We start from the raw sequence: 27971 nt of genomic DNA on the forward strand, positions 1-27971 counted from the left end.
TGAAATATGACAGAAAAAGTATTGTGAATTAAGTTACACATTTTGCACTGACAACTTTAAAATAAACGAATGAATCTGTTAATCGGGTCAAAGTGGTTAAACTGATTTTGATGCCATGTTAAATTTGTCAGGGACCACTGGAGGTTCCCAGACCCCACTTTGAGAACCCCAGACGGACAATATGGTTGTTCAGTATATGAAAAGTGGTCTGCATATTCCATATTTAATCCTTTATTTTACGTATATAGCCTGTTTATTAACAATGTTGTATACAATGTGAGGAACCATAACTAAATATTTTTCCTCTAATAGACCTGTACACAAATAAGTAAAAAATAAAGAAACCTTGAACCTTACAAATTTGAACGCAAAGAAATTGTCCAATTGTCCACTGTTGGCCTTCGAGAAAACTCCAGGTGGACATAACTGCACTCTTCAATGAGCCTTTGAGAGAACTTGGCGATATCATGAGAGTCCAGCCTGCACTACAGTTAAGAGGACCCTTACGCCACAGCATCAGCAGTCTTCGCAAAGATGGTGACTTGGCCTTTGAGAAAACTCCAGGGGGACACTTCAATGAGCCTTTGAGACAACCTGGTGATATAAGGGAACAGCCTACAGTTAGGAGGATGCTTAAGCCACAGTATAATTACTCAAACGTTCCACTGTAGAAGGACAAATGAAATAGTGCATTGTCAGATTAGTAAAGTGATGCATTTGGACTGTTCTGTGTTATACAATTTAGCATACGCTCTTATGGGGTCATCCCTATGTTCCCCAGACAAGGTAAACACATCAAATGCAGAGAGACCATGTAGTGCCTCAGTAAACTCGGATCACAGGTAAACAAGAACCTAGCATCAGTCTAGACAATATACTACCAAAAATATGTACATTGAAATTATAGGATACCAGGTAAACAATGAACCTAGCATCTGTCTAAATGAAATGCCATTTAAATTACATTTTAACCTTACATATAAATAATTGTGCACACATGATGTGAGGCGATTGCCCAGCCACAATGCCAACAACAACATTTGCTTTAAGTAAATGTTGACAAACCTAATTTACTCGAGATGCTACGCAGGTGAGGAGTTATCCAAGTACTGTACACCACACAAAGGCTCCAAGGGACCCCGGCCAGGACTAACTCCAACAGGTGCTTGGACATAAAGGGCAAACAACAGGTTGTATTAGTTACATCCATTTACAAGTAGTATGTGCAGTGAATTGTTGGGGTGGCAGACAACTGGTGCCTGCCTATGTCTATAGTTTTTCACCTCCCAGAAGTTCCATGAAGAAAGACTGGTAACTTCTCAGAGACTACGACTACACAAGTACTGTACATATTTGAGGCAGCCAGGTATTAACGCACAAACATGCATACATACATGCACACACACATACAGGAGGGTGAGAGGCATGTAGTGTGACATCTGAGACAAATCACTGGATTGATTGAAGTCCATAAAGGTTACTTTTCAGGAAATGGAAAAAATAACCTATGTCCCAAAGGATCCAGTTTAATTATTTAGTCACAACATCTTAATACTTTTCATTGGTTCAAAATGTATAAAACCCACAGACAGACTTAACCACTTTCACGTTATTTTCAAAAAACATAATTAGCAAAAATAACAGATCTACAAGCTCACAACACAACAAGGTTTCTGCCCGACAGCAATGATATAGGCAAATGAGAATATAATCAACTAGAAAATGTGCTCCTCGGAGCACAGGTCTCCGCCAGGTCAGGAAGTTGTAATAGACAGTACGTCCTGCGAAGCTTAGCCAATGGTGCTGGAGATTAGGTGTTCACAGACGGACGGACACACACACACGGACGGACGGACAGACGGAGGGTAAAACATACTCTCCACCATGCCTTCGGCCTGGCGGAGACAATTAATTACTTCTGCCATGCTTTCATTCAAGAAATAAGGTGGGCAAAATAAGCTTCGGCTTCAGCCCATAACTTTTCCGGCAAAAGTCATCTTGTTGTTTTTTTTTTTTAATGACTGAAATAAAAGGCTGTTATTCATACAGCCTTTTAACACACACGTTTTAGATTAATTACCTTCATACCGCACCCGTGGATCTCCCCAGTGGAACCATTCACTCATTACACCGTTTACCCCCAAAGCCTGGACTACAGCACTGGCCCTGTAAAGTAGATGAGAACAGAGAATAGTGAGAGAGACATACTGTGTAGACAGTTAGAAAGAGTGACAGAGACCTTTCTCAGCAAAATGTAGTTTTTAATTTTTCTTTTATTTGAAAGATGTATTGTTGTCATTTCCCCAGGTGTTTGGCAGTTTCGCCTACAGCAGTGTTTCCCAGGGGTCCTTGAGGAGGTCCCCAGCTAAATGATTGATAGTTACATACGTTTATATAATCCCATTCATGTGATTATAGTCCTGTTACAGTATATCACCTGAGGTCATCGAGGCTCTGTCCGATCAGCTGGTGTATCGGGTCGCTGTCTCCTCTGGCAGCCAGAAGATCCTGGACCTGCCTCAGCTTCCTCTCCAGCTAGTGGAGGCGCACGTTGCCGATGCCAGTCAAATCGCCCGGCGGCCTCTCGCCAATCTTGTCCCGGATGCTTCATCCCACAGCTTGAAGCAGAGGTGGCAGGGGACGCACTTGGGGAAGCTTGTGGCCGCGCGCACACTTGTTGCAGCGTCGGCGCGCCGCACCCTCCCGGCACTCACAGGCCCCCGTCGCATGGTCGCACTGGGCCGTCTCCAAACCCAGATGGTGGCAGCTGAGGTCTGGAGGGGAAGGGGGGTGGGCGGAGAAGGCAATAATATGAGGAGTGACGAGGGCAGAAGAGTTAAGTGAGAAAAATACTAAACAATAATGAGAATGAGATGAGAAGTGCCTGGTTCAACAATTGTTTAACACAACAAAAAAAAATTACATACTCGATGGCCAAAATGCAAAACCTCCTAAGTGCAAATTTCATGATTTTCGGATTTCACTGTGGATGAGGACTATAGGCTATGCTGCACATGCTCAGTCTGTCTGCAAGATAGTCCCGCCCCTCATTTTGTCAGAAAAAGTCATTTGACTAAAACCTCCTATCTTGTTCAGTGCCAATTAGTGCTAAAATGTTGAAGCGCAAAACCTCTTATCTGCACCAGAACTAGTTGAGCAGCAGACAGAGCTGAAACTTGGGAATTCTATGTTATGTAGACCGTCTAAATGTCTTTCAGTTTGTAGTAATCAATTATTTTCAAATTAAAAAAGTGTCTTCCACCCTTACTAGTTAAGTATTTGTTAGTAACTGTCAAGTTAATTGCATTGCCTTGTTGATTGCTAATGATTAGTGTCAGGTGGTGAAACTTTTATCACACCAAGAGTGTGAGTTGATCAAAAATGTTAATGGTATTACTTGTTACAGTACTGTAGAATGTCTTGATCTCAAAATGAGCATAAAAAAAAGCATTATTTAACAACATAATGTTTGTTTGTAAGCCTAACTATTTCTAGGTAAAAACCTCCTATGTGCATCTATGTAGATAGGAGGTCATTTTTAGGTATAGATAGGAGGTTCTGGCATTGAACATTTTGAACTTGTGGTTAGAGGTTGTCATTGCTGCTTAGATGTGAACGTCCATGTCGTGATTTTTTAATAATTGCAGATCAAAATCACACGTGAACACCGTGGCAGCCAACAAACCTGTGAGAATATTGTGGTGTGTTGGTTGGAGGTATAGGGTATGGGGGTGGGATGGGGTTTGGAGTTATGGGGTGTGGGAGGTGTGGGGTGGCGGTTGGGGGGTTATGGGGTGGGGGGTGCATGAGGGTTTGGGTGGGTGGAGTTTGGGGGTTGTGGTGTGCTGGTTGGGGGCATGGAGATCGGGGGTTCTGGGAGTGGGGGTAATGGGTTGGGTGGGATTTGGGGGTATGAGGGTATGGAGTGGGATGGGGTTTTGAGTTATGGGGGTTGAGAGGTGTGGGCTGGCAGTTGGGGGGTATGGGATTTGTGGGAGTGGGGGAGTATTGCAGGTGGTGGAGTTGGGGGTATAGGGTATGGGGGGGATTATGTTGAGGGGGGCATAGGCCAGTTAGGCCGGATCATATAGGATTGGGTCTTTGCGATGCGATGCAAGAGTGTGGTCTAGCCAACACCAACTCGGGACTCCTGAAGTGGGATGGGGGTTTGAGTTATGGAGGCGGAGATGTGTGGGCTGGCAGTTGGGGGGATGGGGTTTGTAGGAGTGGGGGAGTATTGCAGGTGGTGGAGTTGGGGGTATAGGGTATGGGGGGGGTATGGTCTAGCCAACACCAACTCAGGACTCCTGAATCGCAGCCCTCCACACTCTCCTATCTAGCATCAGGGTCTTGATCAGGGTCTTGAGCTCTACAGTGTTGTTAGCTAAGCTGTTACGCCGAAGTTCATCTACGTAGGGTGGTGCACTTATTGTCTTTCCTGGCTTTGCCCTGGGTTGGCTCCCATAGTGTCAGTTTGCTTGCCACTAGTTATGGGTGCCTGACGCAGTGCCCTGCCTCATCCTTCTCTCTCTGACTTTGTCTGTGATCCATGGTAAGTTACCGTAGAGGACCACATTTCTGATGTGGTCCGTCCATGTGACTAGTGCCATTCGTAGCATTCTTGTGTAGACTCCATCCAAGGCCCTTTCCTGTTGTGCTGTGACGGTCCATGTCTCAGCCCCATACAGCAGTACTGACACTGTAGCTATACGAACAGCCGCCTCTTGAGGTCTTCTCCCATGTCTGATTTCCACACTCTCCTCATCCCATGCAAGTCATTCTAGTCAAGTACCCCCTGGACCTTCAGGTCCTATTCCATTGAAGCAGTCCAGGCCCAAGTTATTTGAAGTCCTGGACTGCCTCGAGTAGCTTGTCTCCATCATTTGAACCATCTTCTCAGGAACTCAGTAGGCCCAGAGAATGTTCATCAGTTTCCCCCGGTGGATGGTGCCAAAAGCCTTTTGGAAGTCATGAAGGTGATCACCACTGAAAGATTCCGCTCCCTTACTCCTTCCAGTATCCTCCTCAGCACCAGTATCTGCCCGCCTGCTGTTCGCTCCGCGCGGAAGCCGTTCTGCGAGTTTCTCAGTACAGGGTCTGAGATGGGTCTAAAACCTGCGACTTGTGAGCTCAGGCTAATGCCTTGGAGGTGTCTGTCTTGGTGAGGTCGCCTGACTTTGGTACTGGATTGATGATCATTTTGCGCCACAGCTTCGGCAGCTCGCTAGACGTGTGTGCTTGATAAAATCCAACACCACCTCGTCTATGGGCACATACATCACTCCATCCTCCCTGCAGCTCTTGCCTCACTTGATAGTAGCCTTGGCCCTCTGGTACTCATCCATGGTGAATGATCTGTCTTCCATGACCTTCCCATACCAGACGGGAACATCGGATCATCCTCTTCTTCGGTTGAAGGAGGATTTCCTAGGAGTGTTTTGAAGTGCTGGTACCATGTTTCAACTCGTTCCTCTGCGCTTTCTCCCCAGAAGTCTGAGAAGAGCTTCTGCCAGAAACGTCATTGATGAGCTTCCAGTTCTTGCCATGCTTCTGGTTAACATGCACCTCTTTAATGTCCCTGATCTTTTGGGTCAGCTCCTGTTGTTCCAGTTGCATACACGTGGTATAGCTCCTCCTTCTTCTGCTTATATTCCTCCCTCAGACCCTCTCCCTTTTGGTCAGCGACAAAGTCCCTGTGTGCTGCTCTCATCTCCTCCCTGGCTTTGGTGATTCCTTGTGTCCACACTGGACACAAGGTTGGTGATCCAGTTGTATGAGTTAGGGGAGTTGGAGGGCATGAGGGTTTAGGTGGGTGGGGTTTGGGGCATGTGGTGTGCTGGTTGGGGGGAATGGGGGTTGTGGGAGTGGGGAGGTATTTCAGGTGGTGGAGTTGGGGGGTAGAGAGTATAGGGGGGATTATACGCTGTATACGCTGTATACAGTGCAGATTTTTTGGGGAAAAAGCGTATACAGTCTACCATCTAATCCATTGAAGGAGGAATTAACTCGACACATGCTCACTGGAAACCGGAGTTTGGACATGCCTTCACATAGATATAGAAACCTAGATACCTCATTGGCCTCTGCAGTTCGTTGGAGCGACCCGTTTCGTATGATGGCCGCCTTATTTCCGGGGGCCACGGGCACTGGCCAATCACAGCGCATTGACTAATAGTGAATCACAGCACGTCTTTTCCAGGACTTGTCAGAATCTAGTTGTCCCGCCCCCACCTGCCTCTGATTGGTCTACCGAACGCCCCCCCCCCCCCCCCCCCCGCACGAGGAAGCCAGAGGAGGCGTCTCCCTTTATATGTCTATGTTACCTGGGAGGGAATTCATAAGAATCGTGCACTTGGTGACAAGTTTCTGATTTTTGGCATGGTGTTGGGCATAAGGTTTTCAAAAACCATCGGATGCAAGTTGGGATCGCCCCCTAGTGGTCTGTTTCCAATGATTCCAATATTAGATAGGTTAGTATATGGTTGAAACCCCAAATAATTTATAGAAGGTATTTTCAATGGATTCTGTTACTATTGGGTATGCTAAATAACATACTAAAACATTAGGAAAATCAAACTTCTGGAAAGGCATCGTTTTCAAGATGGCACATATTCCCTCCCAGTTTATAGGCATTTTAAGCTCCTGGCATTTTAAGCTGCCACCATCTTGAAAATGATGTCTTTACAGGAGTTTGATTTTCCTATTTTTTGTATGTTATTTAGCACACCCAATAGTAACAGAATCCATTGAAAAATCTCTTCCATCAATTATTTGGGGTTTCAACCATACCTATCTAATATTGGATTCATTGGAAACAGACCACTAGGGGGCAATCCCAACTTGCATCCGATGGTTTTTGAAAACCTTATGCCCATACCTAACACCATGCCAAAAATCAAAAACTTGTCACCAAGTGCACGATCTTGATGATTTCGGCCGAATTCCCTCCCAGCTATGTGCCTTCAGCCCTCCACTTCCGGTGGTGCGCCTATGTTTTCATTCCCACTAACAATATTTCTCCACAGAACACTAACACCATTTCTCCCAAAAAACATGGATTGTTTTGGTTATAAGCCCACTTGTTTCTATGATGAAAGAGCAAGTTAAAATGTTACTAACTTTCCGTGGTTTTGTCGGCTCCGAGGATGCTATTGTTAAATGAGTTTCGGTTTGTTTCCAGTGGGAAGCGAGCCGCACACATGTAAATCCCACCCACTACATTTGATTGGGTAAAGCGTGGCCTGCTTCCTGATCTGAAGGTACGCCCACTTGTAGCCAATGTGCATGGGTTCTCAACAGGGCTCCCGACAGATTCAAGCGCAGCTATGAATCTGTTCTTGAGAGATTAAGATGGATTTGTCCGATCCGAGCAATGTTCGGAATTTGCCAATCAGGCTGGAATGTCAAAAATCGGACGGATCGGACGGATCCATCTTGATCACTTGACTAAAGAGATAATATGTTCCGATTTGCATGATGTTTGGACAACATTTGTAGGAGTAATATTGTTTTGCAAAATTCGGCCTCCTGGTGGCGCTATAGTAGGGCAATGTTGAAAGGGTGGCATTTGTTCCTCAACGTAGTGTGAATGTGCGTGCAAAGTTTCACCGCAATCGGACACTGCGTTCACGATTTGCGGCTCAAAACAGAGCACTCCTGCAAACTTTGGAAGCCATTCTTAGCCAATCAGGATAGAATATGAAAAATCTGAAAGACCTGTTTTATTTAATGACTATAGAGATACTGTGTACCGATTTACGTGACGTTTGGACAAAATCTGTAGGAGTACTGTCAAAAAATGTGTTTTGCAAAAAGCGGCCTCCTGGTGACGCTATAACAGGCCCATTTGAAAGATTTGGGGCAGAGGTTCTGAATTGGCATCCAGGAGGTGTGGGCACAGTTTCACTGCGATCATGCCAACGGTCCTGGAGATTAGCTGGTCACAGACGGCCTGGTGGAGACAATAATATGAACGCATTGTATCCCCTATCACAGTGGTTCTCAAACCTTTTCATTTCAAGGACCCCTATTTGAACATTTTCTACCTCTGGGACAGCAATCTATACTTTAAAATCTTAACTCTAAGAGTGTATAAATGGAACCAATTGGACCCCTGAGGGTCCATTAGTACACCCTCAGTGCCCTATAATGTACAATAAACCAGAAAAAGTGCTCCGCGGAGCACAGGTCTCCACCAGGTCAGGTAGGTTATTGTGGCCTCCTGGTGGCGCTATAATAGGCCAATGTGAAAAGGGTGCCATTTATTCTTAGGCCGTTCACGGCAATCAGACACTGCATTCATGATTTGAGGCATTTTGTTCCAAAAATCTGTTTTGCTAAATTAGACCTGCTGGTGGCGCTATAACAGGCCAATGTGAAAAGGGTGGCATTTCTTCCTCAGCCTAGTGGGAATGTGCATGTGAAATTTCATGGAAATCGCAAGCTGCATGCTGCAAACTTTGGAAGCCAACCTTAGCCAATGAGGATGGAATATGAGAAATCACGTGATCACATGACTGTAGAGATACTGTGTACCGATTTGCATGACGTTTGGATAAAATCTGTAGGAGTAATATAAAAAAATGGGTTTTGCACAAATCGGCCTCCTGGTGGCGCCATAACAGGGCCATGTGAAAAATTCTGAATTGGCATCCAGGGAGTGTGTGTGCACAGTTTCGGAGCGACCGGGCCAACGGTGCCGGAGATTAGCTGCTAACGGACGGACAGGACGGACGGACACACGGACGGACGGACGGACACACGGACGGACGGACAGGGGGTAAAACATATACTCTCTCGCCATGCCTTTCGGCCTGGCGGAGACAACAAGAGCATAGGGGCCTAGACTAAATAAACAGATCAGATACAGTGATTAGAATCAACATCTACAATACATTACATTGTCTGAAACAGTCAATCACTAATTTGATTTCACCTCATTTAGCATTTGGGTTGTATATCATGCATGTTACACTGATCAGTTTACAAAACCCACACACCCCATATGGATGTAAACACTGTGTTGACCAACACACCTTGACCCATGACCACAAAACATTAAACTGTCATGTTAAATAACAGTCCAAAACGGAGCAGGTCTCCGCCAGGTCAGGTAGGTTATTGTGGGCCAGCAATGTTCGGAATTCGCCAATCAAGATGGAATATAAAACATTGGACGGATCCATCTTGATCACTTGACTATAGAGATAATGTGTACTGATTTGCATGATGTTTGGACAAAATTTGTAGGAGTAATATAAAAAAGAAACATCGGCCTCCTGGTGGTGCTATAATAGGGCAATGTTAAAAGGGTGGCGTTTGTTTTTCAACGTAGTGCGAATGTGCGTGCAAAGTTCCACCGCTATCGGACGCTGTGTTCATGATTTGCGGCATTTTGTTAAAAACGGGCCACTCCTGCAAACTTTAGATGTCAATGTTAGCCAATCAGGATGGAATATGAAAAATCAAACAGATCCATCTTGATCACATGACTATAGAGATCATGTGTACCGATTTGCGTGAAATTTGGATAAAATGTGAAGGCTTAATCTAAAAAAATATGTTTTACATAAGTCGGCCTCCTGGTGGCGCTATAAAAGGCTAATGTGAAAAATGCATGGCAGATGTTTTTCCTTGACCTCTAGGGAGTATGCGTTCAAAGTTTCACGCAGATCGGTGCAGTTATAGTTAAAAACGCAAATCGGCCTTTTATAGCGCCACCATGAGGCCAATTTGAACATTTTTAAGTGGCATTTCTTCCTCGGCCTAGTTGGAATGTGCATGTGAAATTTCACGGAAATCGCATGATTTGAGGCAATTAGTTCAAAACGGACCAATCCTGCAAACTTTGGAAGCCAACCTTAGCCAATCAGGATGGAATATGGAAAATTAGACAGATCTGTGTTGATCACATGACTAAAGAGATACTGTGTACTGATTTGCGTGATGTTTGGATAAAATATGTAGGAGTAATATAAAAAAATGGGTTTTGCACAAATCGGCCTCTTGGTGGCGCTATAAAAGGGCCATGTAAATTGGGCCACTGGCATTCAGGGAGTGACACACACGGACGGACACACTGACGGACGGACAGACAGGGGGTAAAACATATTCTCTCGCCATGCCTTTCGGCCTGGCGGAGACAAAAAACGCTGGCACTAGCAGGATAAAGCGGGGCATATGCCGGTGAATGTGTTAATATAACTGGTCCTCACTAATGGTTATTATAAGATGGCACCATTTCCGTCTACTCACTCTGTGTCTCGTTGGTGAGCTGTGGACAATATAGAAATCTGCCTACCAATGACATCATCAATGGGGATTCCAAGCAAAAGGAAAGTTAGCCTGCTGAAATAGAAGCCCTTGTTCTTACATTAATATATAATTTTTAAAAAGTTTAAAATGACCAAAACAGTTTACAGATGATGTCACCCATAGGCAGGTTTCCACAGCCCTCTTTAGAGACACAGAATGTATAGACAGAAATAGTGCCGTCTTATGATTAGTGAGGACCATTCATATAAGATATGTTGAAAATGGGTGAAGTGTTCCTTTAACCGTTTGTATTACGTTTAACCTTTGTATAATACCTGATTATATGAGTTGTTTCATTAAATATATGCAAGCCAAAGGATTTCCAAGTTCAGTGGATAACATTATAAATATTGTTTGCACCTGTTATTCCCTTATCAGTATACAATAAATGCTACTTTTAAGATCAAGCTAGCAATGTGTTAATTCATTGTTATAATAATGCATATGGAACATTTCAATTGACCATTCCATTACCGTGTAAACCACCTCCCTCTAACAAAACTGTTTATTTGAAGATAATCTAGTTTAAATGTATACTTTTATATAATTATCACACATGTAGGGAAATGTTATTAATACAATCAGATATAGAACAAAAACCTAAAAGTTCTTGTGACACCAAATACAGTTATCTTACCTCATCCTTGTTCTTGCAGCTATCTTCATCTATGGAACCTACAGTATTTACACCATTAAATATACAGGTTAAACATTTACAGTATGCATCTTAATACTGCTTTCTTTATATGCATTTTATGATGGCTTGTGTATACCTGAAAGTCAATTTGACTAATTATACATTGTTTGGATATTACAGATTGTTTTATTATTGTTATTAGCACTCAGTATGTTCAGTTCTCTGAACTGGTTGTCTCTTTTCCTTCTAAGTCCCCAGACCACACCACACCACACCACACCACACCACACCACACCACACCACACCACACCACACCACACCACACCACACCACACCGCCTACTTGTGCCGTTGTTTCCATATAGCCTACAAGGACAGTGGGGCCAAAAGGATGGCAATTTTGGTAATTTTGGTACCACTACAGGGTAGGTCTGAGCTAGGCCAAACGGGGCCAAACCGGCGATGTGTAATGCTGCTTGCTACTGATTGGCCGTGGTTATGATTTTTCGGTAGACTGAAGTGAGGACAATTGCTCTCCCCCAGGACTTCAGAACATGTATATAGTTTGCTGTGATTTTTGTGACACCTAAGTGTATGTGCACAATTGTTTTGGTTTTTTTTATATTTTATTTTGTGTATTTTCATTGAGAAAGGCCAAATCCAAATGGGTTTGCGTTCATAGTAGTTACTTATTAGTCACGGTGAGCATGGGTTGTGTGATATTATGGACCAGCGAGCCTTCCGTTCTTTAGACAGATACAGTCTGCTTTGAAGAATACAACATAATGTCTCTCCTGTCTATATTTTCCCTGTACAAAAACAGGTTAGTAACGCGTGCAGAAGTATCACAACTTGTTTCAAAGGACTCTTAAGCCTTTTCTTCTTTTGTTTGGTCTAAGACTGATACAGAAATATTGTGTTTTGGTTATGTTTGAAAACTTCAAACTTCACATTAAAAAAAATTAATGAATGACGGATGGTTTTCTGTGAAAAACGGGTTCTCCCTGACATATATGCCTTAACACCACTGTTTAGCATTGGGTTTGGTGTGGTATAGAGCGCCGAAGTCCTGACGTCACTGCCAGTAAAGGGCGCTGTTCCGCAGGTTCGTGGCTTTACTTTTTGTATTGATATCCTCATTGGGGAATCTTAGATCGCTTCATATAAGAACTGTGTTCCAAAAATAAACACACCACCCTGGCGTTCTTACTCATATGGAAATGAAGCATCAACTGAAGGTGTAAATGTACACATTTACCCAAAGAGTAACACAATATAAACACTAGAAACGAGTCAAACAACCCAAAGTCTACATTTCCCATGAACGCGGCTGCTGTGGGGACAGTGATTTCAGACCCGGAAGTAGTATTTCTTAAGACTTTTAAGGCAGAATTAATTCCATTTTCGCCAGAAACAGGCTGTATCAAATATGAATGAATATCATAAACGATGCAGAGCCACTCCCCTGCCAAAAACGCCAGGGTGGTGTGTTTATGTTTGGAACACAGTTCTTATATGACATTATCTAAGATTCCCAAATGGGGATTTCAACACAAAAAATAAAGCCACGAACCCGTGGAACAGCGCCCTCTAGTGGCTGTGATGTCACTCAGACTTTGGTGCTTTATAAATGTTTATGCTTTTGTGATATTTTGGTGCTAGTATTTTGATTATGTGATGTTTATGTGTTTTTTATAAAACGTTTTGTATGCAGTAAGACTGTAAAAGTGAAACAATATAATATTTAAGAGAGTATTATAATACTAATGAAGTCAACTTAAGAGACTGGTTAAAGCAGCAGTATTAAGAGAATGTGAGTTCCAGAGCACATATTGTATTTTGTCAAAAGTATTATTGGTGAAATGTGACAACAGAAAAGCAGACTGTGTTGTATTTGTAATGTATACAATGTTACATTGTAATGTAATGTAATGTATGTACAGTGTTGTATTCTAACAGTAACAGTTAAAGGTAAATTGTGAATTATGTGAATTGTGGAAGGTGAGATTATTGAGAATGAGATTTATGACTGAACTGACAGAGAAAAAGAGAAAAGGAAAGGAAATTAAGATTCTGTTAATAAATAGACAGACTACAGCCTGCTTTGAAGAAAGGAACATAACGTCTCCTGTCTATATTTTCCCTGTACAAAACAGGACACATCTTCTGCTAACATTGTTGTTGTTATTAAACAGTTGTATTAAAAACATCCATTGAGTTCTATTTTTACACTCTTGAGTTTACAGACCTGTAAGGGTCCATTTGGTTCTCACTGATAGCTGGAGTACTCCTGCACAGGTGATTTACATTTGTATACATGACAGTTGGCCACTCATCAACATTACATTGTTAGGCAAGAAGCAATGACCTCCACCTATATCCTTACATTACAATGGGGTGGAGAAGGGAAGTTTGTAATGGAAACTGCAGATATTTTGGGTGCTGCGCCATGCGAGGCCAAATGTCCGGTGTGATGTGGTGTGATGCTAAGCTGGCAGTGGAAATCCTGCATTATTACTGAAAATGACGGCAAGTTTTTACCTGTTGTGTCATCTGTTGTGTCATCTTCTCCAATCTCTGAGCTTCCAGCATCAACAGCTTTGTGATTACTCTAATAAAACAGAGAGTTTCGTTTAACTGTTGGTTTTATGCTCAGGTTCATACACAGACATTTTGGTGGGCTGGGGCTCAAGCTACACAAAAGGGAATAACCCCACAGATACACACTATACCCACCCTGATGTTGTCATACTGCAACCATACTTTATAATCATACACTATTTACATGAAATTGGACTTGCTTTACCTTTCATTATAAGGAATGATTCAGAGTTTTATGGTGACATGCTTCGTGCATAACCCCCTGCATTGTAGATTTTAAAACATCACGTTTTCATGTTCTGTATAATTTTGTTTCACTGCATGTATTTTAACATTGAAGACATATGCTACAAATACAGAACTGCACACATAAAAAACATTGATTCTTAAATGGTTCCTTAAAAGGCTGTATGGTTCCATGAAGAACCATTACCTCATAGTGCTTAATTCTTTTGTCAAAAGAATCTGGGCATGTCATAATAAATGAACATTAGCCAAATATAACAGATCTTCAAACTCACGCTTCGTGTTGCGACTCGTTGTGAGCTGGTAGTTAGAAATGGGGAAATGAATCAACCAGATTTGCACACAATTAGACATTATCCATGTTTTCATTTGCTTTTGAAAACGTAATATTGAAAATAATGTTCATTTTCCATTTCATATTTTGGATTTCATATTTCCTATTTTGGATTTCAGATCGGATATGGAATGAACTTCTCACAAATGTAAGTTTGCTAAATTCAATCAGTTTTAAGGAAATCTATTATTGCTAATGTGATTTTCATGCTTCTAACACTGCCAAAACCTAAAGAAGGAATTACATAGAAATGCATCATGACCCTGTTGCTGAAATGATCCCATATTTGCTTCAGGGACAGCAAAGGAAACAAGGACACTCATAAAATGAAGGACTGAGAATGATGATAATTCCGCCAAAGAATGGCCTGCTGCAAAGCATTGCTGGCAGTGAGTATGCAGAAAATATCAATGGATCATTGTTGATTAGGATGATATTGCTCATCTATAAGCTTACTGTTTGTTGTGTCTGCCCTTCTCCGGTGAAGAAGATGATGGTGAGGATGATGATGATGATGGTTAGGATGAGGATTGTTATATCCATTGGAAACCACTGTCACTGCATCTAAGATGATAATTGAGCAGTTGGGGCAGGAGGAAACTGTGAGCAAGAAGCAAGCTGGGAAAAAAAGAAAATAATAATAATAACAATACATGGTACTGACATTTTTTATCATGGGCATTACAGCTAGTGTGGGTGCACCAATTGTGGACCACATAGTCTCTGATCCTTGATCTGTCCCGGGTTCAATTCCATGACTCTCTCTCCCTGTTTCCTGTCTCTCAATGTCTCTCTACAATGTGAACTATCTATTATAACCTAGCCCTGATTCTTGACCGTCCCACAGGGTGGCGCCATTGCTCCTGTCTTGAGTTCTGGAGAGGGGAGGGGGGAGGAGAGGAGGGGGAGGAGAGGAGAGTGGAGGGGGAGGAGAGTGGAGGGGAGGAGGACCACTCAAGGGGAAAAAACATTTAGATGTGAGGGCCGCGAAGCGGACCAAACCTCTAGTATTATAGGCTATGGTTAAGTCAATTGACATGTTTGTTTAATGCTTTTAAAAAAGGACCCGTGTCTACTGGGGTTTTTGTCTGAAAACGCCAAGGTGCTCGCCTTAGCTTCTAGCAGGCAGGGAAAAGCACTGTGCGTGGATGCAAGGTAAATGCCCAGCGCAACGCCGAGCTGCTGCCAAAAACGCGGCGCTCCCGTTATAAACAATTAAAAACAGCTGCGCTTTAAGGTTTTCTAATGGAACCTGTCCAGTGGACTGTGGCCACTGTCTGGCACCGGACATTGGTCAGTGTTGCCAGATTCTGCGAGAGAAAAAAGCAACCAGGTCTATGAAAACAAGCCCAAAAGAAGCAACTAGGTCACAATGAGCACTTTAAAATAGCCGATAAGCTCGCGATGCGACACGTTGTGAGCTTGTAGATCTGCTATTTTCAAAAACTCTTGCAATGACTTTTCTTTTGCACAAATGCTCCCTTGCACAAAACATTTATGAAAATATTTGAGAACCACTGGTTTAAATAATTAAACAAATAGGAAACAAGCCTAGATAAACAAGTACACGTTAGAGACAAGCCCCAAAAAACCGCAACCCGCAACTACCAATATTTGCAAGAAACTTTAAAAAGAAGCCCAAAGTCGCTTATAATAAAACGACATGGCAACACTGGACATTGGTCCCGTCCTGCTGTCGCTGACTCGCTGGCTCGCTGCTTGTATTGCTCTACCTCTAGCGTAGCCCTGGTTCAGAGCGTTAGTGGCTGCGCTTTAACGCCCTGGAAGACCCCTCGCTCTGCCCATGTACAAGGAATTCCACTGCCCTGCCAGCGCTCAAGAGTAGTGAAAATAAACTAAACCATTTTGCTACTCACCGAAGCAAAGGCTGTTTTGTGTTGTTGAAAGTCTATTCTCCGCACTGGGAAGCCTCTCAGCACCCCACCTACTCTGTAAAATACACTTTTTGGGCAGAAAATAAAATATGTCAGCGAGACGGAAATTATTTTTATTTACTCCACAGTGCCCTCTACAGATCTGAAGTTAATGGTAAGTTCAAATCCTCCAGATCTGTAGAGGGCACTGTGGAGTAAATACAATTTATTTCCGTCTCGCTGACATATATTTTTTTCTGCCCAAAAAGTGTATTTTACAGAGTAGGTGGGGTGCTGAGAGGCTTCCCAGTGCGGAGAATAGACTTTCAACAACACAAAACAGCCTTTGCTTCGGTGAGTAGCGAAATGGTTTCGTTTATTTTCACTACTCTTGAGCGCTGGCAGGGCAGTGGAATTCCTTGTACATGGGCAGAGCGAGGGGTCTTCCAGGGCGTTAAAGCGCAGCCACTAACGCTCTGAACCAGGGCTACCTCTAGCGAGACAACACAAAGGTAATTAAACTACCTTTACGACGTCCATTACATTTTGCACAACGTTGGTCTCATTGTTATTAAACCTTTAGTTTTATCTTCGCTTCCTCGGTCATAGTAGAAACTGTGTAACTATAATGTTGCAACTTGATCAGGGGTGACGTGCGTGAATAAGGCTATGTATTGAGTAAATGTTTTGCACGGTCCATCCATCCATGGTCCACATGTGAGTCTCTCACGCTGGCAGCATTTTGAACGCAAACACAATCATGTACATTCGTAATAATCTACAAACTCCTAACAGCGAAAAGTAACAATGCATTCATAAACTAAGTCAAATAGTTAAGTTCAAGTTCCCAATCGCATTCCTCGTTTTCTTGACTTTAGCGTACAGCCTATTGAGCCTAACAAGCTCTTCGATCTGTATCGATCAGTGAGATTATTACAATAATATTCTGAACATTCATGTTCCTGAGTCAATGTGCAGTTAGGTAATGAGGGCAGCAGGGGGCGGTATGTACAGTAGTATGGATTGTTTATGCTTTATCAGGGTGCTGCATGTTCCAGAAAAAGCTTGTTTTGTCTGGATCTCGGTTCACTGATGGGGCATTTTTCTATAGCACTGGACTCATAGTCTATAGTCCATACACCTTATATTAATTATAATAGGCCTATATTGATAGGATATAAAAGTGAACAAAACTAATGGACTAATGCTGTTATGTATTTTCAATGAAAAGTCTGAAAGGCAATTTAAAAAGCTGGTTGAATCACAGTATACCTATTCTAGGGGGGAACTTTCACCCACAATAGCAGATCAACAAGCTCACAACAGATGTGAGTTTGTGGGATAGGCGTTTTTTGGTGAAGAGATTTTGTGTAGAGGGAAAAAACTAAAGACAGGAGTCAGGACCAAGTGCAGGGCCAACTCAGGTCCAGTTTACTAAGTATAGAGGATCTAACTAAGTGGTTAAGAAAAAGTGAAGAAAATGACAATAGAACAATACATAGTTGTTGTGGCAACGTGAAAGAGAACAGCTTTGTCATGCAGCATTTCTGCTCTCAGAAGTTGTGACAGGCGGGGCCTTGTCCAGTCCATTCTTTACCTAATCCTGTGTCAGGTGGTTATAGCATACTGGGATATTTAGAGCTGCTACAACAACAACACAGGCGCTCTGTTAAACCAGTCCAATGAAATCATAATCTTGATGAAATCATCCTCCACCAGGCTCAAATTGAATTTTTGAGTAAAGGAAGTTGCTGAGACTGGGAAATAGTTTTTCTTTATTTCCTTGGTGCCCATACATAATTTTTTGGGGGGTTAGGGTGAAGGGATGCAAACTTGATGGAGAGGTATAAAATGTATTGTATATACATAAACAAATATAAATACATCTAAATAATGTTTAATGGCCATTTGTATTAACCACTTAAGGCCTATATACTTTGTCATTCGATGAATAGCAAAAAAGAACAGCTCTATAAGTTCACACTTCGCGAAGCACATGTTGTGAGCTTGGATATCTGCTATTTTCGTTTTTATTTTAGAAAATTGGGGGGGGGGGGATTTTCATGTGGATTTTTGTTTTAGGTCAACTATATTTCATCCTAACCCATTCAATCCGGGAACGCATCTGTGTCATTTTAGATTTTAGCTATAACCATTATTTTATACTTTGGCTATTAAACAAGAAATGACAAAGTCATAATATACCCGCTTGCGGCAGGCTGTTTTTGCCCCAATCTGCAGCACAAAATGTAAAAGTTGTCATCAAAATAAAATCTCAGCCATTCGAATGCAACAAAAATAACTCCACAGAGGTTCATTGGTTGGCTACCAATATAATGTGTGTGTGTGTGTGTGTGTGTGTGTGTGTGTGTGTGTGTGTGTGTGTGTGTGTGTGTGTGTGTGTGTGTGTGTGTGTGTGTGTGTGTGTGTGTGTGTGTGTGTGTGTGTGTGTGTGTGTGTGTGTGTGTGTGTGTGTGTGTGTGTGTGGTGTGTACAATATCAATGATAGTGAAAATAATTGATCTACAATCTGACAGATCTGCTATTTTCACCAGCTGATATAGTTACTTCATAATGTAGCCTACCCTTACCCAAGTCAAAACTACAGTGTTTCACTTAGAAATGTATGAACAACAAAAATGACAAGACACACACACACACACACACACCCAGGAGGACTGGTTGATAGTGTTGTATGCATTGTTCCTGGACAAAAGACCGGTGGTGACCAGTTAGTATTCATTTATGTATGAAAGAAATAAACTATTTTCACAATAAACTAAGTGAGTCCATAGAATACAGGTAGCGTAAGGGCAGTCATGTTAAAAACATCAACAGTGGTGGAAAAAGTACTGTAATGTTTTACTTAAGTAAAAGTATCAATACTGCAATGTAACCCTAACCCTTTATAAAAGTGAAGCTCACAACGTGTCTTTTGATTTCACTGTTTGAAACAGCTAGGCTTGAGTTGTAATGCATAACTGCAAGTTAGCCCTTTTCACTACTGGCTTAAATGAAAGAAAAACCCAAATGGGTCCATTTGGTGTCATTAATGTCTTTTGTAAATGAAGTATTCAATAAAACGTCATAATAAAAAATAGCAGATGTACAAGCTCACAAGGCGGCGATGCGTTGTGAGCTTGTAGATCTGTTTTTTTCTGATAAAATGCAGCTGATTTTAGCGTCATACCTTACATGAAAAATGTTGCTACAGTAACGTTGGTTGTAGTGTGTAGTCATTCATTTGTAAACAGGGCAGTCATGCTAAAAACAGCAACAGTGGTGGGAAAAGTACTCGTACTAGTGTTGCCATGTATACTAATTACCGCCGTCCGAGTTATGTACCGATAGGCACAGAATAGTAAATGATGTTGTGGGGACTGCGTTTGCCCCAACTCGTTTCACTCAACTCGCCGGTCTCTCCCCGCACCTGCCCCGCCCCCCGCTACTGAGACCGGGGGTAAAAAGGCAGGTCGCGTGAAAGGCAGTATTATGTTGAGAAAATAGGAAGTCATTACAGCACCATAACATGGTGAATAAATTTTGTTTTGGGATGTACAATACATGAAAATTACGAGAGTAATAACGCGACTTGCGTCGATAACTAATGGGGAGCGGACAGTAGCGCGCTTGGCTAAAAACAGTTAGTTAGTAACATCATACAAGCTAACTATTAGCCAAATTCGGCTAGCGCTCGGAGGACTGCATAGTCCCATAGCTTGGGAGGATGAGGCCGCCCGTTCAGAGTATGGGAAAGTATCCCATTGGCTTAAACGACAGCCAATGACGCAAATCTGTCGAACAAATCTGTCGAATGCAAATGAATCTGTCGAATGATGAGTCATAGGTCTGCCTCTGCATAGACCCGCCAGCTTTCAGCAAGCGGGTAAAAATAGCAGATATTTGCTGCGCTATGAGCTCTGCTATTTTTGAAAAATCTTGAAAATGTGTCCAAATCTCTGAATATATTTTTAAATGGAAAATTGTTTGAATCAAATCTTGGCTTCTGGGGATCCCTGGAACAAAATATTTTCAGATAGGGGTCCGTGTTCAAATACATAAAATTATGGGTGTCCTCGACATGAAGAAGTTTGAGAACCACTGATATAGCGTCATTATGTTTTTTACAGAAAACTGTTAGGATTTAGAAGACATTTGTAGATGCGTTCGAAACTTATCCCATTACCCTTCCTTCCTGTCACCTTTTATTTCTCCTCACACGTCCCCTCCCTCTCTCCATGCAGACCGTGGCACCATGTTTCTGGAGGTGCTGGCTGCAGTGGTGATAGGAGGACTACTCATCTATTTAGTTCAGAGAAACAGGAAGCAGGTTCTGAAGACAGAGGATGGCTGGTGGGGTCCAGGAGCAGCGCCCCCTGATGACGGAGAGGACCTCGCCATCCGCCCCTTCAAGGTCACAACCAGCGACGAAGAACTAGAGGTTAGATCCACTGTTATTGGTGGCGTTTTGTTTCAATTCAATTACACAGACAGGAAACGCCAGAGAACGAGCGGTTTTCATAATCGGGCCAAGCAAAACCAATTAACCACTTAAACCCCATACGTTGTCCCTCAGGGCTCTATACTAGTGACCTTTCTGTTTTCGCTAGACATTAAATATCTTCGCTGAAAATAGCCGATCGGCAAGCTCACAACGGGTCGCGTTGTGAGCTTGTCAATCTGCTATTTTCCCCCAGAATTTGGATGCTGGGGTTTAAGTTAAGACAGCCGTGATTTGCCCAATCATTTTCTATTCATTCTTTTATTTGGACATGTTCACGCTTTGTCAGATTTTTTTGGATAGTTCCATTGGTCCTTTAAGATCAAATAGAATACAGAGTACAGAATACAAAAAAGAATACAGAGTATCAGGACAAATCAAGACAAAGCTAATATTCTGAAGAGACGTAGTCCTAAAATGTTTGCCCTTGTTTGTAGGACTGTCACGATTATGAAACTTTTTATGGCAATTCATTGTCACACAAATAATTGAGTTTTTGTCGTTGAACACTGGAACATATGAATACAAATTACATTTCTGTTTGTTTGGCTTTTAGGCTTTGAAGTTGCACAGGACAGATATGACAAATAACCTAAATATACAAAGAAATTACTGACATATTTAAAGGGATTGTAGGCGATTCAGAGATAAACAAAGAAAAAAAATCCAGCAGTTCGTTTCCCCGACCACCAGGGGGTGTCGCACGGAGGACTTCCATAGAGTTAAGGAGACTTCTAAACCGTCCATGCCGAATATAGGTTACTTTATTCGGATACAATTCGCGGAACTGCCCGCCCCTGCCGGTTCTCTGAATTTTTATTTTTAAATAGGCTCTTTCATGACAAATTGACCACATATATGAAGTTAAACAACTAAATTCTATCCAAACGCTGTCTGAAAAGTAAATTATGTGCATCAAAAACGAAGTTTGAGAGCATTTTAAAACCGAAAGTAAAAAGTCCACACGGACACGGACGCGCACGGATGCGCACATGCGTGCGTTAATTTACGGACCGGATACCCGGATGTGTAACCTAAATAGTAGGGAAAATACGGATTTCAGAAAGAGGAGTGTTTTTCAATGCAGGAAAACACCCCAGCATCATTATATAGTGGCTGATAGAGGGGAAAAAATGCAAAATATATATATAGAGGTATTTTTCAAATATAGGCTTAATGTTGCCTACAATCCCTTTAAAGGTAGGGTAAGTGATTTGCGTTGGTTAAAATAATTGTTAAATAGCTCTATATTCTGATAGTACTCATTGCTATAGAGTGTTTGTTCAGTATTAGGAGTCTCCTTGTCTCTCCACCTCTTTATAAAACAGAAAATGCATTTTCGTTTCAGTTTCAGTTTCATTTCCAATTTTATCCAACCAGGACAGAGAACTCAATCAGGATACAGATTAAACAAGTGAAATTGGAAGTGATGACACTAAGAAATGAGCATGCAAAATTGGAACTGGAACACTATACAAATTAAGCTTAAAAATGGGTACTTTCTCCTGATTGGCTGTGATTTTGACACCTACCGAAACATTTATTTTCTGTTTATTAAAGAGCTGGAGAGACAGGGAGACATCTGTTACTGAAAAAACACTCTATAGCAATGATTACTATCAGAATATAGTGTTTTAACCTTTTAACAAAATACTTTTTGTTTTAACCAAAAAATATCACTTACCCTACCTTTAATAACTTCATACTTAAAAAAAAACTTTAACAGTGGAAATAGCCGATAAACAAGCTCACAACATGTCACGATTGTGAGCGTTGTGAACACTATTTGTCAACATGGAAACGATATATAATTGCGATTATCACAAATAATTGCGATTAGACGATTATGTGATAATTGTGAGAGGCCTACTTGTTTGCCCTAATCATGGTCCTCTGCCACCATTCTGTTCTACTCCACTCTTGCCCACAGGACTTGTACTGGAGGATAGACCAGACTCGCTCTGTCCCCTCCCTGGAAGACAGCCAGTTCCATTACGGCTTCAACTCCACCTATCTGCAGAAGGTGGTGACCTACTGGAGACATGACTTTGACTGGAGGACACAGGTGGACAAACTCAACCAGTACCCACACTACAAAACCAGGATCGAAGGTGAGGTGGCACAGGAACCACTGGCACATGAGTGAAAAAAACATGCTTTGGTCTTGTACGGTATAGTCTATAGACCAAGCGCTTCCCTAGCTTTTCTTGAACAGGGCCCACTTGAATATCTCGACAGTGTTCGCGGCCAGATAGATGTGGAAAGATGAGTGGGCCATGTGCATTTTCCGAGCATGTTTATTTTAATGATCAATCAATTGATTGTGTGAAGAAAAAATTACGTTTTTTTTTACATTCATGTTTTCATTAACAAGAAAATCATCATCATGTTGGTTCACATAATTAGAACCTACAGTAAGTAATGCTCATCTACAGTCTAAGTTAATCCATTATCTTTTCCCCTCACTCTAATCTCTGCCCAGGCATCGATGTACATTACGTACACGTGAAGCCCAAGACACTCGCCGAGGGGACCAGTGCCATTCCACTGATTATGGTCCACGGTTGGCCTGGCTCCATCTATGAGTTCTACGGAATGATCCCACTGCTAACGGAGCCATCTGACCCAGACGGCCCGGTGTTTGAGGTGATATGTCCTTCCATACCAGGCTATGGCTACTCTGAGGCACCGCATAAGAAAGGTCAGTCGAGGACGAGGAGGTCTTCTTCACAGGTTGGGTTCAATTAACAAGGCCAGTTAAAGGTTTATATGTGTGTAGTCGAACGATATATTGTGGTGAGATCTAACCAGCCTGCCTAACGCACCTCTATGGTACAGTGTAGGGGTGTAGTTAATCAAACTAATTGTTTTAGTTGAAAATATTATTGATAATTGAATAAAATAATCAATTAATAATCTGTCCCTATTTGGGGTATCGTGACATTATTAGCAAAGACTTTCAAATTATTTAAAAAACTTTAAAAATTGCTGATCTACAAGCTCACAAATCGTGATTTGTGACAAATAATACTTTAATCCGTAATGGCACTGGTCTGCCAATCAGTTAGCTACACCCCCACTAGAGAAGAACAAATAGGTGGCTCATGGTTATGTTAGGTGGTGCGTAAGTACATGCAGTCGACTGTGATTTGTTAAATTCAAAATGGTGATATTCAAACACCATAGGTCTTAAGGTCTGAGAACACAAGCCCTTCATCATCTCTGTAATCTGTTGACAACATCAAAGAAGGCTTCCCAGACTTTATTTATGCAATCATTTCATCACTATTGTTTTATTCAATCATGTCATCCCTTGTTTTCTGCTGGCACTGAGAAATGCTAACAAAGATATTTATTTTGTGAAGGTCAAATGCTCAACGTTTATCCTATTGCATGGAAAGTGCCTGGTTAAGAAAACAATAAAATTTACAGAATTGACATTTTTTTTTTCTAATCGAATTACAAAGTCACTCCCTGTGTGTTCAGGTTTTGATACGGTGTGTGCAGCACATGTGTTCCACAAGCTCATGAAGCGCTTGGGCTTCGAGCAGTTCTACGCTCACGGAGGAGACTGGGGTTTCCAGATCACCACCAACATGGCTCAGCTGGAGCCCAAGTAAGTCTTCCGCCGTGGTGCATCCGGCTTTGTGGAGCGTCTATACGAACACAATTGGCCCATGTTCGGGGCATGGAAGCCGGGGCGGGGAGGGTGATAACTGTCACTGCATGTGCTCCTATGTGCCGGGGCGGCACCTGTCAGCGGGTGTGAGTGTTGGGCGGTAATAGTAGGACGAAGGCTCTACGGGCTCCCAGTGGGGGCTCCTCACTGACAGGCAGTGGTGGAAAAAGTACTCAAATGTTTTACTTAAGTAAAAGTACCAATACTGCAATATAAAAATACTCTGTTACAAGTAAAAGTCCAAAATAAAAAATTTACTTGAGTAAAAGTACAAAAGTATTGGCATCAAAATGTACTTAAAGTACCAAAAGTAAAAGTACGAAATATTTGAAAATAGCCGATCTACAAGCTCACAACGCGTCGCACCGCGACGCGGTGTGAGCTTGTAGATCTGCTATTTTCAAATAGCCCATGTATAAAATAGGGCTAAAGTGGTTAATGTAAGTTTCATAATATCATAGTTTATATCTGAAAAGTAACTAGTAACTAAAGTTTTCAAATAATTGTAGTGGAGAAAAAGTACAATATTTGCCTCTGAGATGTAGTGGAGTAGAAGTAAAAGTATTGGAAATTGGAAATACTCAATTAAATTACAAATACCTCAAAATTGTACTTAAGTACAGTACTTAAGTAAATGTACTTAGTTACTTTCCACCACTGCTGACAGGTGAGTCAGTACAACAGCAGTGACAACACACAAAATGTATGTGGGAAGGAGTCAATTAGCATAATGACTAAATTGGGGAGAAAAAAGGCAGGAAAGCTACAAAAAAAACAGAAAAAAACGTAGTTTTAACCAAAAATATCACTATAAACACCTATATTTATTTTTTGTCAGGTTGCTGAGAAAAGAAAAACGTAGAACTACCATATCCATAGCTGCTTAATAACACATTTTAACCATATTTTTAATAAATGTAATTGTCATTTTTCATGTGCATTCCAGGATAGTGAAAGGCCTGCACGTGAACTTTGCCGTTCCTCAGCCAGGGTTGTCCATGGTGTTGTCCCTCATGCTAGGCCGTCGCTTCCCTAACCTGTTTGACTTCACCGAGCGCGACATCCAGCGCATCTACCCCCTCATGGGCAAACTGCTGGTGGAGCCTGTCAAAGAATTTGGCTACATGCACATCCAGGCAACCAAACCCGACACTGTTGGTAAGGACTAGGAGCAGGACCATCAGATGAATGCTTCACAAAATTGAATTATGCGGCATAACCAAGGATGGCTACATATTACAGAAGCCTCAAGTCATGATACGTGTATACTGTATTGTTTTACCTACTTGCAGGACGAGGTCTAAATGACTCCCCAGTGGGCCTGGCTGCCTACATCCTGGAGAAATTCTCCACCTGGACTGACAACGAATTCAGGAACCTGGATGACGGAGGACTGACCAGGTAGAGAGAATAGAACAGAACAGAACAGTAGGGTTAGCTTTGGCCATGCCATCTGATTCAAACATCAGTAAACTACAAACCTGTATTATTTGAGACACACGTGTTGTAGGTGCAAAGAACTGTATGAGTTTGTGAGATGGATCGTATACAGTGATATATTTTCCTGTCCTAATGCAAAATTATGGTCAAGTATCAGAGTAGGGACCTGCAACATGAAAAATGAAGAAGGGACATCACACAGATCCACGAAAATGTGTCAAATCCACACAAGAAGCACCTTTATTTGCACCTCCATTACACTCATGTGATGTCGATTCCTTTTCCCTATTCACTCATACTATTGCGTGACGTCACTGTGGCTAAAAGAATGGGATCAAATCTAACTTGAACACAGGTTCTTGAAATTAAACAGTTTGAGAACCACTGGAATACGGCAACCATTATGTGCTGTACCTGTGTTATTGTAGCATAATATGTGTGTGCGCTGCCTTGCAGGAAGTTCTCCCTGGATGACCTGCTGACCAATGTGATGATCTACTGGACGTCTGGCTGCATCGTCTCCTCCATGAGGTTCTACAAGGAGAACTGCAGACAGGGTCTCAACCAGCCTCACAACAAGTAAGTGTGGAGGGGAGCGATTCAGAGCATGGTGCTAACCACTGACTTCAAATCGAAATATCAACAATGGGGGCTCAACCAGTTAAAAGTTAAAACTAGAAAAGTGCACTCCTCAGTGCGCAGATCTCTGCCAATACATGGATTTAGTGAGAAATGTTATCAATATATACAGTGTATATACACGTAGATGCCTCATTGGCTGCTGCTGTTCATTGGAGTGATGTGTTATCACGGTCGCAATATTGATCCAGTCAAACCCGAGCTTCCTAATACAGTACATGTACTGTATGCCCAGTAAGTCTATGGAAGCAGGTGGTCTTAACTCGCTGAATTCTCAACCAATTTTCGGTTTGGTTTGTTACAAATATCAGACATGTAGTTATGTTATGTTATGAGTGAGTGGGTCACACAGAATTTAACTTAAAGGAGAATTCCGGACAAATTAAGTGTTATCTTTGATGTCTCGTTACTCACCTACCGACGTAAAAAGTGGCGTTCTTTTTTTCGATTTAACACTGGATGCTTGTTTCTTTCCAGAACCTGGCAATGAATCGTAGTAGAGAAAAAAATTACTTTGCATCGGTTATAATAGACGAATTTCCCTAACCCACGCGCTCCCATTATGTCAACGGAGGGGGTTTAAAAAATGACGACAGGGGAATCTATGGAAAAAAAGAACGCCACTTTTTACGTCGGTAGGTGAGTAACGAGACATCAAAGATAACACTTAATTTGTCCGGAATTCTCCTTTAACATAAACATGAAAAAAACAATAATCATAACAATATTCAAAATGTATATCCATGTGAAACCACTTATGTCCTGCCCTCTCCCTTCCCAGGATTCCGGTCTACGTTCCCACTGGTTTCGCCTCCTTCCCCAATGAGCTCATGCACACGCCCAAGCTGTGGGTGAAACAGAAGTACCGTCAACTAAAGACCTACACACCTATGGCCCGCGGAGGGCATTTCGCAGCCATGGAAGAGCCTCAGCTAATGGCCGAGGACATCCAGAACTTTGTCAAGACACTGGAGAAGTAGAAGAGATTGATGAATGATGGTCGATAGCTGGAGGGATGAACATGGGTGGGTGAGTGGATGGGTAGACGATGGAGAGAAAATTATATTGTCGGGTGTCCAAAACGCTTACTTTTCAGGACAAAGAACCTGTGTTACAATATCAATATTTACATACAATATATGTTGCACAATATAAGTGCATTTTATGAGATTCAACTGATAGCATAAATATCAAATGAAGGTTTACCTAAACATATTTTCCATTAGTTACTTTTTAGAATAATTTGTCTAATAAGCTAAACAATATAACATTTAAGCTAGTAAAATACAGTTATTATAAATATATTATTGTCTTACCACTTAGAATTGTGAGTGTAATTACATTATATTATACATAAAATAAAAGTAGTAATAAAACGTTGAAAAATATGCTTTTTTAGTAATACATTTTGTCATCCTAAGTAACATGCGTTTTTTTCTCCAGCCGGTAATCTGGTTTGGTGCTATATGACCTGTGCCTGTACTTATTTTCATAATGACAGAGTTTTAACTGAAAATGTTTGCAATTGTAAACTCTAATCAGAAAGCCACACTTACTGTATATCCTCTTGGTTTAGAATGTCTTCTTGTCAATGATGATGCACTTCAACTCACTCGGTAAAACTATCTTATCTTATCTATCTTAACAGAACACCTGCATTGTTTCAGTATACATCTTTCATTCCTTTAACCTCACTCCCTTCACTGA

The 27971-nt window shown here is 41.8% G+C and overlaps 2 protein-coding genes across 6 annotated transcripts in view; one reads left to right on the forward strand and one right to left on the reverse strand.

The window, feature by feature from the left end:
* Positions 1-27519, forward strand: part of LOC308079209 (epoxide hydrolase 1-like) — a 526014-nt gene extending 498495 nt beyond the window's left edge. The window contains exons 2-10 of the mRNA XM_080420586.1: positions 16292-16517; positions 20250-20446; positions 22437-22617; positions 22989-23207; positions 23993-24122; positions 25132-25343; positions 25478-25586; positions 26082-26204; positions 27046-27519. Coding sequence (XP_080276712.1) covers positions 20261-20446; positions 22437-22617; positions 22989-23207; positions 23993-24122; positions 25132-25343; positions 25478-25586; positions 26082-26204; positions 27046-27244 — 1359 coding nt within the window. The 5' untranslated portion in view covers positions 16292-16517; positions 20250-20260 and the 3' untranslated portion in view covers positions 27245-27519. The remainder of the gene's footprint in view (positions 1-16291; positions 16518-20249; positions 20447-22436; positions 22618-22988; positions 23208-23992; positions 24123-25131; positions 25344-25477; positions 25587-26081; positions 26205-27045) is intronic.
* Positions 258-27971, reverse strand: LOC308079270 (uncharacterized protein). Of its 5 annotated transcripts, XM_080420653.1 has the most exons (13): positions 27821-27971; positions 26679-27109; positions 26040-26171; positions 25472-25578; positions 22377-22537; positions 20208-20412; positions 14588-14749; positions 13492-13561; positions 10952-10989; positions 2438-2774; positions 2081-2166; positions 1066-1165; positions 258-594 (listed from the first exon to the last, which is right to left on the reverse strand). In XM_080420653.1, the coding sequence occupies exons 7-10, from the start codon at positions 14672-14674 to the stop codon at positions 2565-2567; spliced, it is 405 nt and encodes a 134-aa protein (XP_080276779.1). In that variant the 5' UTR covers positions 14675-14749; positions 20208-20412; positions 22377-22537; positions 25472-25578; positions 26040-26171; positions 26679-27109; positions 27821-27971; the 3' UTR covers positions 258-594; positions 1066-1165; positions 2081-2166; positions 2438-2564. The 5 variants fall into 5 exon arrangements, with proteins under 5 accessions (XP_080276779.1, XP_080276782.1, XP_080276780.1 ...); XM_080420656.1 differs by lacking the exons at positions 20208-20412; positions 22377-22537 and having other exon boundaries at positions 14588-14695; XM_080420654.1 differs by lacking the exons at positions 20208-20412; positions 22377-22537.

The sequence above is a fragment of the Gymnoscopelus braueri genome (genome assembly GCF_963280865.1).
Source record: "Gymnoscopelus braueri genome assembly, chromosome: 3".
Classification (NCBI taxonomy): Eukaryota; Metazoa; Chordata; class Actinopteri; order Myctophiformes; family Myctophidae; genus Gymnoscopelus; species Gymnoscopelus braueri.